General features: G+C 38.2%; 1 protein-coding gene across 4 annotated transcripts in view; it reads left to right on the top strand.

Moving 5' to 3' along the window:
- nhsl3 (NHS like 3) overlaps nt 1–10,589 on the top strand; it is a 67,328-nt gene extending 56,739 nt beyond the window's left edge. For 3 of the 4 annotated variants that reach the window (XM_042506544.2, XM_088090413.1, XM_088090414.1), the window contains 7 exons: nt 56–99; nt 269–407; nt 1,310–1,417; nt 1,510–1,670; nt 1,757–1,957; nt 2,089–5,542; nt 7,823–10,589. In XM_042506544.2, the coding sequence (XP_042362478.1) occupies nt 56–99; nt 269–407; nt 1,310–1,417; nt 1,510–1,670; nt 1,757–1,957; nt 2,089–5,542; nt 7,823–7,863 (4,148 nt within the window). In that variant the 3' untranslated portion in view covers nt 7,864–10,589. The remainder of the gene's footprint in view (nt 1–55; nt 100–268; nt 408–1,309; nt 1,418–1,509; nt 1,671–1,756; nt 1,958–2,088; nt 5,543–7,822) is intronic. The other variant, XM_042506545.2, reaches the window with a different exon arrangement.
- The last annotated feature ends 7,602 nt before the right edge of the window (nt 10,590–18,191 follow it).

Genomic DNA, 18,191 nt, shown 5'->3' on the forward strand with positions numbered 1-18,191 from the left:
TAATAGATGAAGTTTGAGTTCCTCTGTGTCTGATCCTTGCTGATTTTGTTCACAGAAAACACAAATGGAATGAACTTCCCTGATGATGAGAGCGTTGCTGTAAGTGCCCAGCTCTGTGGATTATAACTTTTCATTTCCTACACACAAAGAATGCCACGTACTGAAAACTGCTGTGTGTGTGTGTGTGTGTGTGTGTGTGTGTGTGTGTGTGTGTGTGTGTGTGTGTGTGTGTGTGTGTATGTGTGTGTGTGTGTGTACACCCCTGCAGTCCACTGATACTCTGCGTCCGGAGCAGGATATCAGCTCCAAGGACGGAGTTGGCTCCCCAGAGCCGAGATCCACCACTGGGAGTACTGATACCACAGTAACTTCTGCTGTGTCTTCTCGGCCTGTGCTCACCCGCCAAGGTAAACCACAGCTGTTTGTGTGTGCTTTTGTTTAGAGAGACACTTTGAAAAGAACCATCCATATCTCTTTCATCTTAGGGAAATAGGAGCTAATCACAGTGCTCGTGCTTGTGAAAGCAGTCTGAGCTTTGTTCCTGGGTTTACTGCTTTATAGCGAGTCATAAGTATGTACTTATTTAGCATGCACGTCTCATTCCCAGCTGCTTGGTACCTCTGCAGCTATGGTATGAAATCAAAGGAAAAGGAACTTAACACACACACACACACACACACACACACACACACACACACACACAGACACACACACAGCAGAAGCTTTTTTTGGTTACTCAAAAGTTCCAAGCATCTGAAGACAGCACTGCGTCTGCCTCTGCATATCATAGCTGTAAGGCAAAGTATGCTGTTGTGTGTGTGTGTTTGTGTGAGAGAGAGAGAGAGTGTGTGTGATTGGTATTCAGGTCTCTATTTTAAACATCCTCTTTAAAATCCTGTGAAAAAGTCAGTTCCCAATATACTTTACTGAGTTTCAAAGCATTTTAGTTCATTGCTCCCACTAGTTCACCCTTTTTCCTCTAAAAAAATAAAGGCCTCTTGTAGTTACTGTAATGTAGGCTTGGGTGGTACATAATATATTTCACCAGGGTATACAGGGCACTAACCCTGCCCCAACCCCCCAAATTGCGAGTTCTCTACTTACTCTCGGGTTTTCAGAGTAATAAGGAGACACCATTAGGAGACACAACTGTATAGCTTTTGAATTCAACTCTCTTTGTACATCATAGAAGACTGACAAGGCTTAATTAATTTATTTACTGAAAAACATACCTTCGAGATTTCTAAAAACCCTGTTATACTGTAATACAGTCCAAATCTACTGTAATGACAGTTTTTCTGGTGCTCAGGTTCTACATTCAAGCCTCTAAATCCAGTGAAAAGATTAGATAAGAGCAGGAAGAGGAGCAGGAGGACCACCATCATGGGTATTCCAAACCAGGTCCAAAAGGAACTTGGTATGTCCACACCATCATCTTTACTAAATTAGTAGACACCATTTATCCTAGGTGGTCAACATGTTATTGAAAGTGATCTGCCTTCTTCTCAGCATTGCACAGAAGCTCAACCTTCCAGCAGCTTGTTTCTACACCTAATCATGACAGAGAGATCAGTGACAGCCAATCAGGTGTTGTTATCATTCCTACGGTTGATGGAGGGACTCCAGTCGTGAATAAGGAGGGAGCGAGGGTGCACCTTTCAGAGCTGGAGGTAAAGGGTTCTTCATAACAGTTTCAACATACAATACAGGTTTTGTGTTTCCTTATCACTAAAGAATGGTCCTCTCCACTCCTAAGCAGGCATCTAAGGATGAACAGCTGCTTAAGAAGCACCTTGAGGCAATGAACCAAGATGAGCAGCCCTTCAACCACCAGAGCTTTGGCTCCTATTTCTGTCCCACGTCAAACCTGAGACCCAAGTCTCTTGCAGTACCTGGTATGACTACTTCCTCCTCCTCCTGTGCTTCTGCAATGTTTAACTTCCTCCAGGAACCCCAGGTATGAAAGATATCAGTTCATTTAGAGTATGGCTTTATAAGTTACGTTTTTGAAACTTCAGTCTTCAGTATCTTTCCTGATTCTGTCTCAGCTATTTGTGACACTTCATATTTCTATGGGGGTTTTTCTAGGGCCCAGTGATGTCCATATCTCCTCAGGCCACTTACTTGTCTACAATCATCCCTAATGCTGTATTGCCAGCCTCAGTTGAAGTGATAGAGATCGACCGTGGCAGCAGCCGGACACGTGGCAATAGTGTAAACCATGGTGGTAGTGTCCGCACTGTAAGCAAGAACAGTCTGGCTTCCGGGGACTTGTCGGTCAGCCCTTTGTTGTCCAGAAGATCAGCTGGGGATGGTTCCCAGACTGACAATTCACAAAATGACTCTACACTAATGTCCACATCGGCTTCTGGTTCCAATTGGAGCGAGTCACAGTCTTCAAAGACTATTTCAAACTCCCCGGTATCATCTAAGGGTAGCACGCGAAGTGGCAACTCACAAAGAGCGGGTCTGAACAGGCGGGAAAGCCAGACAGAGCAGTCTATTGGGGACCAAGACCTTATCAGTCTCCATAGCTCAGTAAGCATGATAAGCAGCTCCAGCAGTAAAAGGGATATTGTTGTTACAGGTCAAGGACCCGAGTCTGATATTTCAGAGTCAGTGGCTGCAGTAGATGATCCAAAAACCAAACAGAATTTTACTCGCAGTCTCTCGGTTATGAAGACTAAGCAACCGCCTGCACCTCCGCGGAGGACAAACTCTCTGCATAGTAGTAAGATCAGGAGCAACTCCAGCGTCCTGGTGGATCTCAATGACTCTGTATCTGGAGAGGTGGCAAATGCTACAGAAAATATATTAGTAAAGAATGTGATCAAATCAGTAACTGCAGATACCAGTAATATCCCCGCCCCAGTATCAAACTCCACTGAGTCCAGCTGTCTGGATGGTGCCTCCACACAGGCCTCTTCCACTGAGGCAGGAGGAGCAACACAGCCTCGGCCAGAATCCAGCAGCTCCTCTCCACAGAAAACTTCCTCAGAAGGGGGAAAATTTGAACGGACCATGTCCCCTTCCAGTGGCTATTCCAGTCAGAGTGGCACTCCGACACTCTCTCCAAAGGGGATCTCCCCAGCCTCACCTGACAAACAGAAGAAGCCTGTCAAACCAGAGAGATCCATGTCTCTGGCCTCATCTGCAGCAGCTTCTCCTTCCTCCTCTCTTACCTCTCTATCATCTGCAACATCTGAGCCTGTCAATCCAGATGTTTCCACATGTAGCTCCATTCTGCCTCCACAGGGATCTCCACCTACTCTTGCTGCAAAACAACGCACTCCAAATCATGTTTTCTCAAATTTGGGAGCTGAAGTCAGAGAGCTTTTAAACATCCCACCACCTCCCAAAGTCAAAGCGCCTTGTCCTCCTCCTCCGGAGACATGGGCTCACAACAGACGCACCTTTCAGCTCTTGTGTGAGCCCTGCCCTAATGTTAGCAAAGTACCCCAAAAACAAGCACAGAGACAAGAAAATACTGTTAAACAAGCAGGAACCCAGACTGAAGCCAGCAAGGAAATGCACATTTTAGATCAGAAACAATCAACTATAAACAAGTCTGTCCCACAACTGTCAGAGAGCAAAGCTAAGCCTAAGACATTATCAAGTGACCCTGAAGGTGTTCACAATGAGATGGAGAATAGGGAATGTCCAGGTACTGAACAAGAGAGGGTAAGTGCAGATGTTCAGAAACAAGACCAGAGTAGTAGCCCTGTAGTGAAGGACCCTGAGAGTCCAAAGAAAGATCCTCCTCCTGTCATGAAGAAACCCATGACAGTACTGCACAGAGAAGAAGTGGTGTCAACAGAACACTTAGTGGATCAACAGAAAAATGAAATGAGTAGCAGTGTCATGACAGATGTTGATTTACTTGTTGAGAACCATACAACCTCCTCACAGCAGGGGGTTATCATTTTAGTTGAGAAGTTGATGAGTGATAGTGAGATGGAAAATGAGGTCACATCCATGCAGACTCTTATTGCAGAGGTCCCCAAAATTAGTAAGGCCTCACCGCCACCTACCCCTCCCCCAGCATACCACCCAACACCTCCTCCATCAAGAAAGACACCTCCTTCATCAGTGTCTATACCGCCAGAAGAATTACAGAGGGTACAGGAGGAGATCCATGTTGTAGAGTCTTCCTGGCCACCTCCTCCACCTCCTATGGAAGGGGACTCGGTCTTTGATGGAGGAGATGAGGTTGACTTTCCTCCACCTCCTCCACCTTTTGTGGCAGAGAGTGTGCTAAATGTGATGGACAGTTGTATCACAGAGCTGGATGTCTCAAAAATACCCACAGAGGAGATTGGAGAAACAATCGAGGATTCCAGTGAAGCTAAAACATCTGTACATGTGCAAACAGCAGATTTGCCCCCAGCTGTTCCACAAACTACAATTGAAAGCAAACAAGAGGTTATCCTGCAAGTTTCAAAAGTTAACACCACTGATGAGATATCTTGCAGACCAGAGCAGAATGTATCTGTTTTGGACAATGTCCCACCTCCACCAACAGAGGTAACCCCTTTGCCACCCATAATATCAGAGAGCTCGGTGTCAACCTCTGCTTCAGCTCCTCCCAGCAATTTCCTGAAACGAGACTCCTTGAAAATTGAAGATCAGACTCCCGCCAAACCTCCTGTCAATGCCCAACCTCCAATCACTGTCCCAGTTGCCCCACCTTTACCAGCAGAGAATTTAACCCATGGGGTAAATTTCAGAAGGCAGCCCAGTGTACAAAACCGAGACGCCAAGGGCAAGGAGCTCCTTTCCCGACACAAAAGTGTACCCATTCCCAAAGAGGATGCTAACATACCTCTGGTCACCCCTTCCTTGCTTCAGATGGTTCGTCTCAGATCAGTCAACATGACCGAAGATCAGGTGAAAGCTCCATCGGAGGACAAATCAGGAAACCAGGAAGCTTCAGTTCAAGAGAATTGCCCGATCTCTATCCCAGGACCTCAAAATATTCCACAGAAGCCCATCCGCAAGTCTCTGACACAAAAACTTCCCCCTCAGACAGTAAAGACATCCTCTTTGGCACTAAACACTCCTTCCATGCGCTTACAGGAAGCCATACGTATGAAAACTGCAGCCATGTCTTCAAGAGATGGTCTTCCATCCCGACTGGGTGTGAGATCCACTTACAGCTTTGTCGGTGAACAAGGGGCTCTGTCCCTGAAATCACCAGAGGCATGTGACATGCACAAGTCCCCTGCCTCTACCGCCAGCTTTATCTTCTCTAGGAGCACAAAAAAGGTTGTCATAGAGACTGCAGCTTCCTCCTCCCCTGATGCTCAGGCAATTTTGAAGCAAAGCTTGGCGGCTGAGCTCATGCAGGTGTCTGACCAGTCAAAGACCAGTGCTTTCTCTAATGGTGGGATGAAGTCGGACAAAGTTCCTCCACCAGTAGCAAAGAAACCATCCCATGGGAGCAACAGTCCTTTACAGAATCTTCCTGCTTGTTCAGCAAAGATGGACTTCGGTGTTGAAGGAAACGGAGTAAAAGGAGGAATAACGCTTCCTGAGACTACAAGTAAGAGCAGCAGCATTAATCATAACCATGATTTTATGTCATCTGCGAAGGTCATGAAAGATAACAGTTATGTTTTTGTATTAAGACTCTTTAAAAGAACCAAAGGACAGACAATAACATTTTGTTGCTTTACTGTGAGCACACATTTTCTGTTTTGCAGATTTTCACAATGCAAGCATTTCACATAGTATAGAAGCATACTGTGCAATAGTTTCATCAAACTCTTGTCTCTTAACAATATATTGTTTAGCTTCTGCACAAAATGTGCTTGCAGGGCACCCACAGCATGATTATAACTAGTACCAGTTTCAGCCAAAGTGTAGAAAATTCTTTGCGCTTTGGGTCCAACACTGTGCAGCAATACAGCTCATTGTCGGCTATTTGGTCATTTGGCTCCTTTCAGTCGCAAATAGGTAGCTTTTGAAAATTATCAACCATGTTTCAAACAGCACTGCAGATTCTACCAGACACTGTAGGAAAGTGAGAGCCAATGGAGTAGCAGCCACAACCATCCTCATGACCCAATAACCACCAGACAGAGGATAATGTTTTATGTGACTTTACGGTGGGTGTGCATTTTTAAAACAACACACACTGCATCTTTTCCTGTCTTTTTTTTGTCCTAAAATCTCATAACAGCAGTAAAATAGCACCTGCTATTGGTCTGGCATAGAGTGAACCACCAAGACATTGTGCAAAAATCACTTCTGGGTTAAAATCTGACCACTGTTTTGAACTATAGAGATATGTAAATGTTGTCATTTTCAGTCATAACTATAACAAATAAAAATATAGTCAAACACAGTGGTCCGAGCTGTTTAACGCTTCTGTTCATTTTACGAACTGTGCTGCTTCGCTGACGTCTTTGTTGGACGTAGCGCCAGCAAAACATATTTTTGCCACCTAAAAAAAACCCAATATCAGTTTCAGTGTACACTACATTTATATATTTATTCTTCTTAACCTTAAACAACAGCTGATGGGGGCAGTGGTAGAGCAGCAACTCAACTCTTCAGTGGGGTAAAATGACTGTTTTTCTCTCTTTCTACAGACTCTGGTGTTTTCCCAGGTAGCAATTTTTGGTTCTAAAAACGTTTGCAAATGGTACGATGCAATGCAATGTTTTAGTTACATTTTCAATAGCAAGTTTTCTTTAAATTCCCAGAATGTTATTCATAACACTTGGGTAACATTCTTTAAAAACATTTTTAAAAAAATGTAAAAAATTTTCTTGGTTGTTTTGGATTATTTTGGCTTGTGATATAACATTACATTACAAAAATGTAATGTAAAAATTTAAAAAATGGTCTATATTCTCAGTCAACAATAACATGGTCTGATTGTTGCTTTGAAAATGTTCTGCCTTTGTTGTCATGTAACATTGTGGGAACGCTTTATAAAAGAACTTTCTACTCTCTGTCACCTCTTAACATCACCAAAAAATCCTCAGAATGTTGCAGTCATAACGTGACATCTTAGTCAGCCTTTAACCTTACAGGGACATTAGCTGAAACATCCTTAAAATGTTCCTTCAACATTAGATTAAAATGTTTTCTTTAAATTATTATTGGAACTTGTAGGCAACTTAAGCCAATGTTGTGGGAACTTTCACTGCTAGCTGGGTTGACATGTTGGTCTGCAAGGGTAGGGTTGTTTTATGGCAAGGTAAAGTGGTGAAAATACTCTAAATGTAGAGTACACTTAAAACTGATACTGGTTTTTTTTTTCGGTGGGTCCTTTTTGGGTGGATGAAGGCAGTTTGCTCAGCATATGTATGTGACACTGGGTTTTCTACCCGGACGTTCTTGTAAATAAACAAATATTTGGTCTATAGGATTTGCTTTTGGAGCATAAAAACTGTCCTCATCAGTGCACTGCTGCTGTGTAAACCCAATACGGCTGATTCAGTGCTAGCATAAATCAATAGTTAATGTGGCACTGTCTTGTCATGAAAAAGCAAAATGCAAATTCTAGCATTACCATGATCTGGAACAGCAAAGCAGTTTAAGGCTGCCTTAAAGACCATATTTCCTGCTTTCCATACCAACAAGCGCAAATTGCACACACACGCCACCTTCACACACTCACACACACACACACACAGGACAAACGCTGCTGGCTGGCCTTCAGCTTTGTCCAGTCAGATGTTCAGTCAGCTTTAACCTGAAGCTCATGATCATGTCTCAGGGACTGAATTAGATTAGGACAGAACTGTCATTACATGTGTTTCTGTAACTGTATTATGCTAATGTCAGACCTCCTCTTGTCTTTCTCCTTCAGCTACAAGAGTGACAGCGGACACAATTGAAACACTGTTTTGAAAGATGTTGGACTGGACTCATGCCAGAGGAACAAGGAAAGACTGCAAGCAAGTCAAACTCACAGAGACGTAGAACTCCACTATCAGAGTGTTGTGTGTGTAAAGACTTCTCCAAAAGCCTTAGCCTGTAATGGCCTTCCCACATATTTATGCAAAAAATGTCACTCCTAATTTCCTACCATAGCTTTATTCTGGAGTATTTTTCTAAGCTAGAGTTTATCTCTCACTGAGGCCCCTCAGGATGAAATGGTGTACACTGGCTGAAGGGTAAATATTTGGCTTGTGTGAGATTGCCTCCCAGAGGTAGAATTAGGTAGTGTCACTGCAGCTCAGAGAAAACAATTTGTCTCAACAAAGCATTTCTGTACAGAGGTTTACTGTCTGCTAGGTATCTTTGCCCTGTTGTAATATAACACCATTTTCATGGAGACTGAAGCAGAAAAAGCTGACGATGAAATCCACTGCAGGATGAATCAACATTTTTATCACCTTGTTTGCTTAAAGATCGGAGTAAAAACAAATAGTCACTCCGTTTCAGTCCTGCTTTTCACTGTGGATCTGGAATAGTGTTTGAGAAAAAGGGATGCTGCACATCAACAACAATGACAGGATAATATTTTATCAATTTGACACGATAAACCATTCAGACGTAACACAAGAAAGCATCCCAGTACAGCACTGCTAAAATGGCAAATAGCTGCTTCTACACCATCAGCACAATCTCCTATTAACTCTTTGAAACCTGGAGCAACATCACTTTTCTTGTGCTGCTCTCAGACATCTTTCACAAGTATTTCAACCTTTGAACTCTGAGCATATTGTTGCAATTTCTCTCAAAAAGATGGGGAAAAGGTAATGAGCAACTTGGTAAGAAATGTTCCACAAACAGCAAGAAATTAGTAGATTTAGAAAATTATTTTTAATGGGTTTTTTTTAAGGCTCAGGAAAAATGCCAAGGGAATAAAGAAAAAAGCTTGGGGAAAATAAACAACTATACTATAAATATCATAATTACATGTTTAATATGACGGCATAGTGGTGTTCAGCACTGTCGCCTCACATCAAGAGAGTTTCAGGTTCAAACCCGGAGTGGAGGGCCTTTCTGTGCGGAGTTTACATGTTCTCGTCGTGTCAGAGTGGGTTTTCTCCAGGTTGTCTGCTTCCTCCCACAGTCCAAAGACATGCAGGTTAACTGGTGACTCTAAATTGGCTGTAGGTGTGAGTGTTCGTGTGAATAGTTGTCAGCCCTGTGATAGTCTGAAGGGTGAACCCCTCCTCTCGCCCAGTGACAGCTGGAATAGACTCCACCCCTCCACAACCCTTAAGAGGACATGCGGTTGCTATGAATTAATGAATAACTTATTTAAAGTAATGTTCCAAAATTATTAAAGTTCCTTAAGACTTTTTCTTTTTTCTTTCTGTCAACTTTTCTTTTTTCAAACTAATTTTCAGGCAATAATCTTCTACTTTTTACTAATTTCTTGCTAAATAGAGAGGTGAAGGGATGATGTATTTTGTGTATGCCAACCTGGAAGTTAGCATCACACTGGTTCCCTCGTCAAAAACCTTATGGGATTTTTGATTGGCAAAAAAAAAAGTTTATGAGACACGTTTTGTTTAGCATGATATTTTAGCATTATTTTAGCATAATAACAGATGAACACCACTTTTGTGTGTTTTGAAGCATAAATGAAATCCCTAGAAGCAAAAAGCTAATGTTAGGCTAGAAATATCCTATATTGTGATCGCACAATTAAACGTCACTACACCAAATCGTTCAACTTCTGATTTGATTTTGCGCGCTTCATTTTCTACAAAACTCTTTCCTGTTAGCGTGACCTGATCTAGCTGATCATGGCTATGTCAGCTGCTAGTCTTATTTCCTTTTTCAAAGACGATCAAGAAAGTGTGTGTATGGTGTGATGACGTCTAACGTCCTTGAAGTACACTGTAGTCCAATTTAGCCTCATGTTAGCGACTGCCTTTTTTGAGATGCATAAAACCTTAAAAGTTCAAAAATCAGGTTTATATGGATGCATTTTATGTTGCAGAACAAAACGTCTAAATATATTTTTAATAACTTATTTAAGCCATTTTAGTGAAAAACTGATTCAAAAAACCTATGGACTTAAAGACGGGGGAAACTGAGGTGCAAAAATGCTAAAGGACTTTCACGTTTTAGGACTCATTACTTAGCCACTTTATTGGGGTCATTTTTTCTTTTGTTGCTCATTGCTTTCTTCCCATGTTCTTGAAAGAAATCAAGCCAATTTGCACTGCTTTCAAAGGCTTGAGGTCACCACATTCTGAAAATTCTTTTAGGAAATCAGTAACACAAGTATCCTATTTATTCATGTGTGTTTTTTTCCACTTGTAGCACTGTCAGTCACCATTCCTTCCAAATATGACATATTTAAGGATCTATTTCATGTGACAAACCACTCTGAGGGCTGTGAATGTGCTGGCCCTGGATGATTGATACACTGGAGTAGACATAGTATGGGGTCAGTGTTTTTTTTAAATGTTGTGTATCTAAACTTTGGCCCATGACTTTTTGGTGGAAAATCCAGCTCATCACTATTTGCACAAAATGCTTTTCCCCAGCTAAATCATTGGTGAGTGAATTATACTGACTCCTTGTAACGGGTCGAAAATCGACATGTTGATGATTATAAAGAATTCTGTACAGTTATTACTTCTATAAATAAAATTTAAGTGTATTAAAAATACAGTTCTGTGCTTTCTTTTTTTTCAATGACATAAAAATGGACTGCACTTGTATAGCTCTTTTCTAGTCTTTTTGACCACTCAAAGTGCTTTCACACTACATGTCACATTCACCCATTCACACACACATTTACACACAGGTGGCTGAGGATACCGTACAAGGTGCCACCTGCTATTTGGTAACCATTCACACACACTCACACCCGTTGCATCAGGAGCCATTTGGGGTACAGTATCTTGCCCAAGTGGATTAAACCACTGACTTTCCCATTAGAGAAAGATCTGCTCTACCTCTGACCTTCAGACGCCCCATGATGCTTGTTTTTTTATTTTTTAATAAAATACTATACTGTTACATTTTTTTGCATTTTTTAATGACATACTGTTATATGATGTTTGGAACAGGAAACCCAACTACATACTACTATGATGTTTTCTATGATTTTTGAAAGAGTTACTATACTATGACATTTTTCGTGATTTTTTGGGAACATGACTTTATTTTATGGGTTTTGAACAACATAATATGATTTTTTGTATTTTTTGTATACATACATATTTTGTATTTCTGGAGGACATACTCTACTATGACATTTTGCATGATTTTCAGATGACATACTATACTATGACTTTTATTATGATTTTTCTAAGACATACTATACTGTCACAATTTTTTTAAATGATATTTGGACAACATAATATTTCATGACTTTTTTTAATGATTTTTTAGGACGATGTACTATATCACGATGTTTTTCATGATTTTTGGCTGACATACTATACTGTCACAATTTTCAAGATTTTTTGGCAACATACTATGCTATGACTTGTTTTATGATTTTTGGAAGATATACCATACTATCATGTTTTTGTTATGATTTTTGGACAACATACTATGCCATGACATTTTTTTATGACTTTGGAGACGCACTATACCATAGTATATTTTTTTATGATATATGGAAGACATATACTAAGAAGTTTTTTTTTTTTAATGATTTTTTTTGTCAACATACTATACTATGACTTTGTTACTGATTTTTTATTACATAAAATCCTATTACGTTTCTTTTTTAAAATTATTTTTGGAAGACATACAATGCTAAGACATTTTTCATTATTTTTTTGAAACAACATACTGTACTATGATGCTTTTTAATGATTTTTTGATGACACGATAATATGATGTTTTTCATGATTTTTTAAGGATTTTGGTCAGTGTAGTGTAACCCACGTGAAGTCAGCCAGTAGAGATAACCCTATTGATCCCACACTGATTGCTAGGGAAAGCAGTGTAATGCAAGTGTTTTTTCAAATGAAATTGTAGAAAGGAAGGAGGCAGAAAAATAGAAGAAAAAAAAAACACTGAGACGGAGAGAGACACCACACATGTGCTCCGTAGAAAAAAACACTGCAGAGAAGTTTCAGAGAGCTGTGTCTGGAGTTTATAAAACACCCTGTTCAATTTTCTTTTCATCATAATTTTGGGAGTGAGACCGGAAGACTAATTTGCTGTTGATGTGCCTGTTTGGGGATTATTCTGTAAATCTCTAGTTGGTTTTTCTGAGTCAGAGAAAATTTCGGCGGAGACCATTTTGGCGAGCCAGGACCCATTCCAGGGGGAGCGAGAAGAGGATTCAGGGTAGTTTCCACGATACCAGGAGTGACATCAACCTTGCTTCAGGACAGATTAGTGTATGAGATCTGTAAAACAAGAGACACTACCCAGGTAGCAACGACAAAAATGTACACATTAAACCTGAACTGATAACTGAAAAGAGCTGAAGACTGAACTGTACAGACTGAAAAACTAAGTACTGAGAAAATTTGTGCTGCAAGGGCCAAGTTGGGGTTTAAATATTGTTATTGTTTTTGTTGTTGTGCTGTAATAAACCAGCTGTTCACTTTAACCCCTTATTAGCTGTATGTCTTCGCTCATGAGGCGACCCCAGAGAAGATAGGCCCAAATATCTTTAAAAGATCTTAGGTCAATGTATTTTCTATAGTGGTTAAGTCAACAGTGTTACAGTAGTATACTAAGATGTTATTCATGATTCTTGGTCGACATAATACACTATGACATTTTTCATGATTTTCGGATGACATATTATTCTATTGCATTTTTTTAAATTATTTTGGGATGACATACAATACTATAACATTTTTAATCATTTTTGGAGGACCTACTTTGCTTTAATGTTTTTTATGATATTTGGAGGACATATTACACAATGGCGTTTTTTCTGAATGTTGGATGGCATACTATACTGTAATGGGTTCTTTGAATGATGTTTGGACAAATTACTATAATATGTTTCTCAGGATTTTTGGATGACATATTAACTATACTATGCAGTTTTTATGACTTTTGGTCAACGTATTATAATATGATATATATATATGTATCATATATATATTATTTTATGGGTTGTGGATGACATTTATATACGTTTCATATGTAGATGTTTCTCATTATTTTTGGATGACATACTACACTGATGAATTTCATCATTTCTGGACAATAAAGTATACTATGACGTTTTAAAATATTTTTGGTTATTGTTACTTTTCTTAAGATTTGTCATTGACATACTATACTATGGTATTTTTTTCTGTTTTTTTCACATACTATACTATCACACTTTTTTAGGATTTTTGAGTAATTTTATATATTTTCTATATTATTACATTTAATGGTTTTGGACATCATATGACGTTTCTTCATGATTTTGAACAACAGTAGTAAAATATTTTTCCATGTTTTTGGACAACATTTTGCACAACTATGACATTTTCATGATGATTTAAGTCAACATGATGACAGTTTGCATGATTTTGGACGACATGCTATACTATGACGTTTTCTATGATTTTTGACAATATAATACACTGTAGTTTTCATGATTTTTGGAAGTCATACTATACTATGTTAATTTTATGATTTTGGAATGACACACTATACTATGCCGTTTTTCATGATTTTTGGACATCATACAATACCATGATATTTTTTATGATTTTTGGACAATAAACTATACTATGGTGTGTTTCATGATTTTTGAATGACATATTAAACTATGTCATTTTTTATTATTTTTGGGCGACATACTATACTTCGTCCTTTTTAATGATTTTTGGACAACATACTATGTCGATTTTTTATGATTTTTGGACGACGTACTATACTTTGTTGTTTTTATGATTTTTGGGAGATATATTATACTATGTCGTATTTTATGAGTTTTGGATGTCATATTATACTATGATGCTTTTTGTGATTTTTGGACGATATACTATATTATACTATACTGTGTTTTACGATTTTTGGGATGTCATACTAAAATATGTCTTTTTTTCAGATTTTTGGATGACATACTATACTATGTTGTGCTTTATGATTTTTAGAAGACATATTTTATGATGTTTTTAAATGATTTTTGGACAACATTCTATTATATGACATTTTTTCTTGATTGTGTACATGTTTTTTCATGATTTTGGACAACATAATATACTATGACATTTTTTTACCATTTTGGATGACATTCTTTAGTTAATGTTTTTTTGTGATTTTGGATGACATGCTATACTTTGCATTTTTTCATGTTTTTTTTTTTTTTTTAAACTTCTTTTTATTGGGGTTTTACATTACAAAACATACAAAAATAAAATATAAATGCATGGTTTCATACATAAACATTTTGGGACAACAATAAAAAAAAAAAAATTAAAAAAAAAAAGCAAAGTAATACTAATAATATCGTCATGTTACATCCATTTTTTTTTTTTTTTCTCATTCAGTCATTTTCTCCTACATGGGTCTTTCTTGTTAAAATAATCCATGAAAGGTTGCCATATAGAGTAAAACGTGTTCTTTCTCCTTTAATGAGTATCTTATTTTTTCTAACTCCAAGTATTGCATTACATCATTTAGTAAAGCTGCATGGGTTGGGGGTTTTCTCTGTTTCCAATTAAGCAATATCAATCGCCTTGCTAATAATGTTACAAACCGAATCATGTTATCTTGGTTAGTTGAGAGTCGTACATTAATAGGTTTCACTCCAAACAATGCTAGTACGGGATCAGGTAGGATCTGTTTCTGTGAAACCTCAGATAGAGTTTGAAATATCCTATTCCAATAATTAACAATTTGTGGGCACTTCCAGAACATGTGTGCTAGAGAAGCTAGATCTTGTCCACATTTGTCACAGGATGGACTCACTGAAGAAAACATCTTAGAAAGTTTCAGTTTGGACAGATGCAGTCTGTGTAATATCTTAAATTGCAGAAGTCCATGTCTTATGCATACAGATGAGGAGTGCACATTGTCCTGGGCTTTTGTCCATTGGTTGACCGAGATTTCCACACCCAGATCCTCCTGCCAGGCTTCTTTTAGATGATCCAGTGTAGCTGTACAGTCTATTTGAAACAGAGTGTCGTGTATTTTGGATATTGAACCCTTTTTTAAAGGGTCAGATTGGAGCAATGTTTCCATGATGGATTCAGGGGGTTCATGGGGACAGGACGGAAATGTTTTCTTAACAAAGCTACGGATTTGTAAGTATTTGAAAAAATCTCTATTATGTAAATTAAATTTCTCCTGCAATTGTTGGAATGAGGGAAATATTTTTTTAATATATAAATCTTTCAAGGTGTGTATCCCATTATGATACCATTGGATAAATGTTGGATTAACAAGAGATGGTCTGAGTGTATGATTATTAATCAGCGGTGTCAAAACGGAACCTTCCTTTAACCCAAAATGTTTTCTAATCCGAGACCAAATTTTTAATGAATGTGAGACTACTACATTTCCGACTTTTAAGTTAGAGATAGGTAGAGGTGAGTAGACCATTGCCTGTAGCGAAGACGGATGACAGCTATGATTTTCCATCCTTGACCAATCAACCCCCTGTGGTTGACACCAAAAAGACATAGATCTTAAATTACATGACCAGTAGTATAGTTGAAAGCATGGCATTCCCATCCCCCCCAGCCTTTTAGATCTTCGTAAAAACACTTTTCTAATTCTGGGAGTTTTACCATTCCAAATGTAATTGGAAATTAAAGATTCTAGTTTTTTGAAAAATGATTTATTAATAAGGATAGGGATACACTGAAATAAAAATAAAAATTTAGGTAAGATATTCATTCTTATAATATTTATGCGTCCTGCTAATGAGATTGTGTTCTTAGCCCACCTTTTGAAATTATTTTCTGTTTCTTCGTAAAGTTTCGAAAAATTATGTTTGAAAAGATGCGAAAATTCCTGACTAATATTGATTCCAAGATATTTAAAATGATTAGAAATTGCAAATGGGTAAGAACTGAAAGTATTTAAATTTTGTTTTGCTTCTGAATTGATGGGAAATAATATGCTCTTAGATAAATTCAGTTTGTAACCTGACACCAATCCGAATTTTTTGAGGAGTGTAATGATAGCTGGTATTGATATTTCAGGATCTTTGATGTACAGTAGTAAATCATCCGCATATAAAGATACTTTGTGCTCTGTTCCTGCTCTTCTCACTCCTGAATATTCCTTTGCTGTTCGTAAAGAAGTGGCCAAAGGCTCTATGGCAAGCGCGAACAATAGCGGAGATAAGGGGCAGCCCTGCCTAGTAGAGCGACTTAGAGGAAAAAATTCAGAACACACATTGTTTGTCCGTACTGAGGCCTGTGGTTGAGCATATAGTAATTTTGTAAAGGCAATAAATTGAGGGCCGAATCCAAACCTTGACAGGGTCGAAAAGAGGTAGTCCCATTCGACCCTGTCAAAGGCCTTCTCTGCGTCTAAAGAAAGCAATATTTCTGAGGTTTTACAATCTGCAGTTTGTGTATAAATGATATTTAGCAATCTCCTAATGTTAAAAAACAATTGTTGGTTTTTTATGAATCCTGTCTGGTCTTGACAGATTACTGTTGGCAAAGTTGTTTCTAAGTGCAATGCAAGAATCTTAGCCAATATTTTGTAGTCCACGTTCAGCAAGCTTATGGGCCTATATGATCCTGGTTCTAAAGGGTCTTTATTTTGTTTATGAATTAAAGAAATGCTTGCCTGATAAAAAGTAGGTGGCAAGCAGCCCTTAGCAAGTGCTTCATTGAAAACTGCTAATAATATTGGTGAAAGTTGACACTTAAAAGCTTTATAAAATTCAGAGGTATAACCATCAAGGCCAGGAGTTTTGGAATTTTGCATTTTATGTATTGCCTGTTCTATCTCTTCTTTTGTTATAGGTCTATCTAATTGTTCTCTATTATCTGGACTAATTGTTGGGATACTAATGTTTTCCAGAAAATTTTCTATCAGTGATTGATCACCCTTAGATTCTGATGTATATAATTTGGTGTAAAAGGTTTTAAAGGTGTCATTAATTTCTTTTGGATTTATAGTGATTTGTCCTGTATCGGTATGTATCTCAGTAATTGATCTTGATGCCGCTTGTTCTTTTATTTGATGTGCCAATATCCTGCCGGCTTTTTCTCCATGTTCATAATATTTGTGTTTTGTTTTAATCATACGTTTAGTTGTCTCTTTGGTATAAAGTAAACTAAATTCTGTTTGGAGTGCCAGCTTTCTTTTATGTAAATCTGCCAAGTTGAATACTGGTTATCAATATTTTTTATCTCATCAATTATTTTAGCCTCCTTTTCTTTTCGTTGCTTGCTTACTAAACTAGACCATGAAATTATATGCCCTCGAATATATGCCTTTAGTGCTTCCCATAACGTGGATCTCGAGGTTTCTGCGTTATCATTTATAGACAAATACAGATCTATTTGGTTTTTAATTCCCTCAACTGCTCTCTGATCAGAGAGTAAATTATTATTGAATCGCCAGGATTTTGGCATTTGCTTATTTCCAAAAGTTAATTGTAAGGTAATTGGGCCATGATCAGACAGTACTATTGCTTCATAACCACACTGTCTAACTCGTGGTAGAAGCTCACAGTCTGTTAAGAAGAAGTCTATCCTTGAGTAAGAATGGTGGACTGGAGAGAAATAGGAATACTGTCGACTGTTAGGGTGTAAAGCTCTCCATGGGTCTGTTAATTTGTATGTTTTAATGAATGTCTGAATGTACTTAGCAGATTTGGAGATGATTGCTGGTTTACGTGATGATCTGTCCAAGTTAGGATCTAAGGTTAAATTGAAGTCCCCACCAATTATGAGCTGATGGGAGTCTAAATTTGGTAATACTGCGAAAAAAGATTTGATAAATTGTTCATCATCCACATTAGGAGCATATATATTTGCCAGTGTAATTGGATTATTGTGAAGAGTCCCTGTCACAATGACAAATCTGCCATGAGGATCTGAAATCGTTTTAGTTGCTATAAATGGTATCGTTTTTTTAATCAATATTGCTGTGCCTCTACTTTTCACATTGAAATTGGAATGAAATAACTGTCCTATCCACTTGCAATTTAATCTCTTGTGATCCTGATTTTTTAAATGTGTTTCTTGTAGGAAGCCAATGTCTGTTCCTAATCTTTTAAGGTGGGCTAATACATTATTACGTTTGATGACGCCATTAAGTCCTTTACAATTCCATGAAACAAACTGGACCAAATTTTGTGATACTGTTTTTACAGATTGATC

Source organism: Plectropomus leopardus, chromosome 17 (genome assembly GCF_026936395.1).
Source record: "Plectropomus leopardus strain MGB_pleo_1.0 chromosome 17, ASM2693639v1, whole genome shotgun sequence".
NCBI lineage: Eukaryota > Metazoa > Chordata > Actinopteri > Perciformes > Serranidae > Plectropomus > Plectropomus leopardus.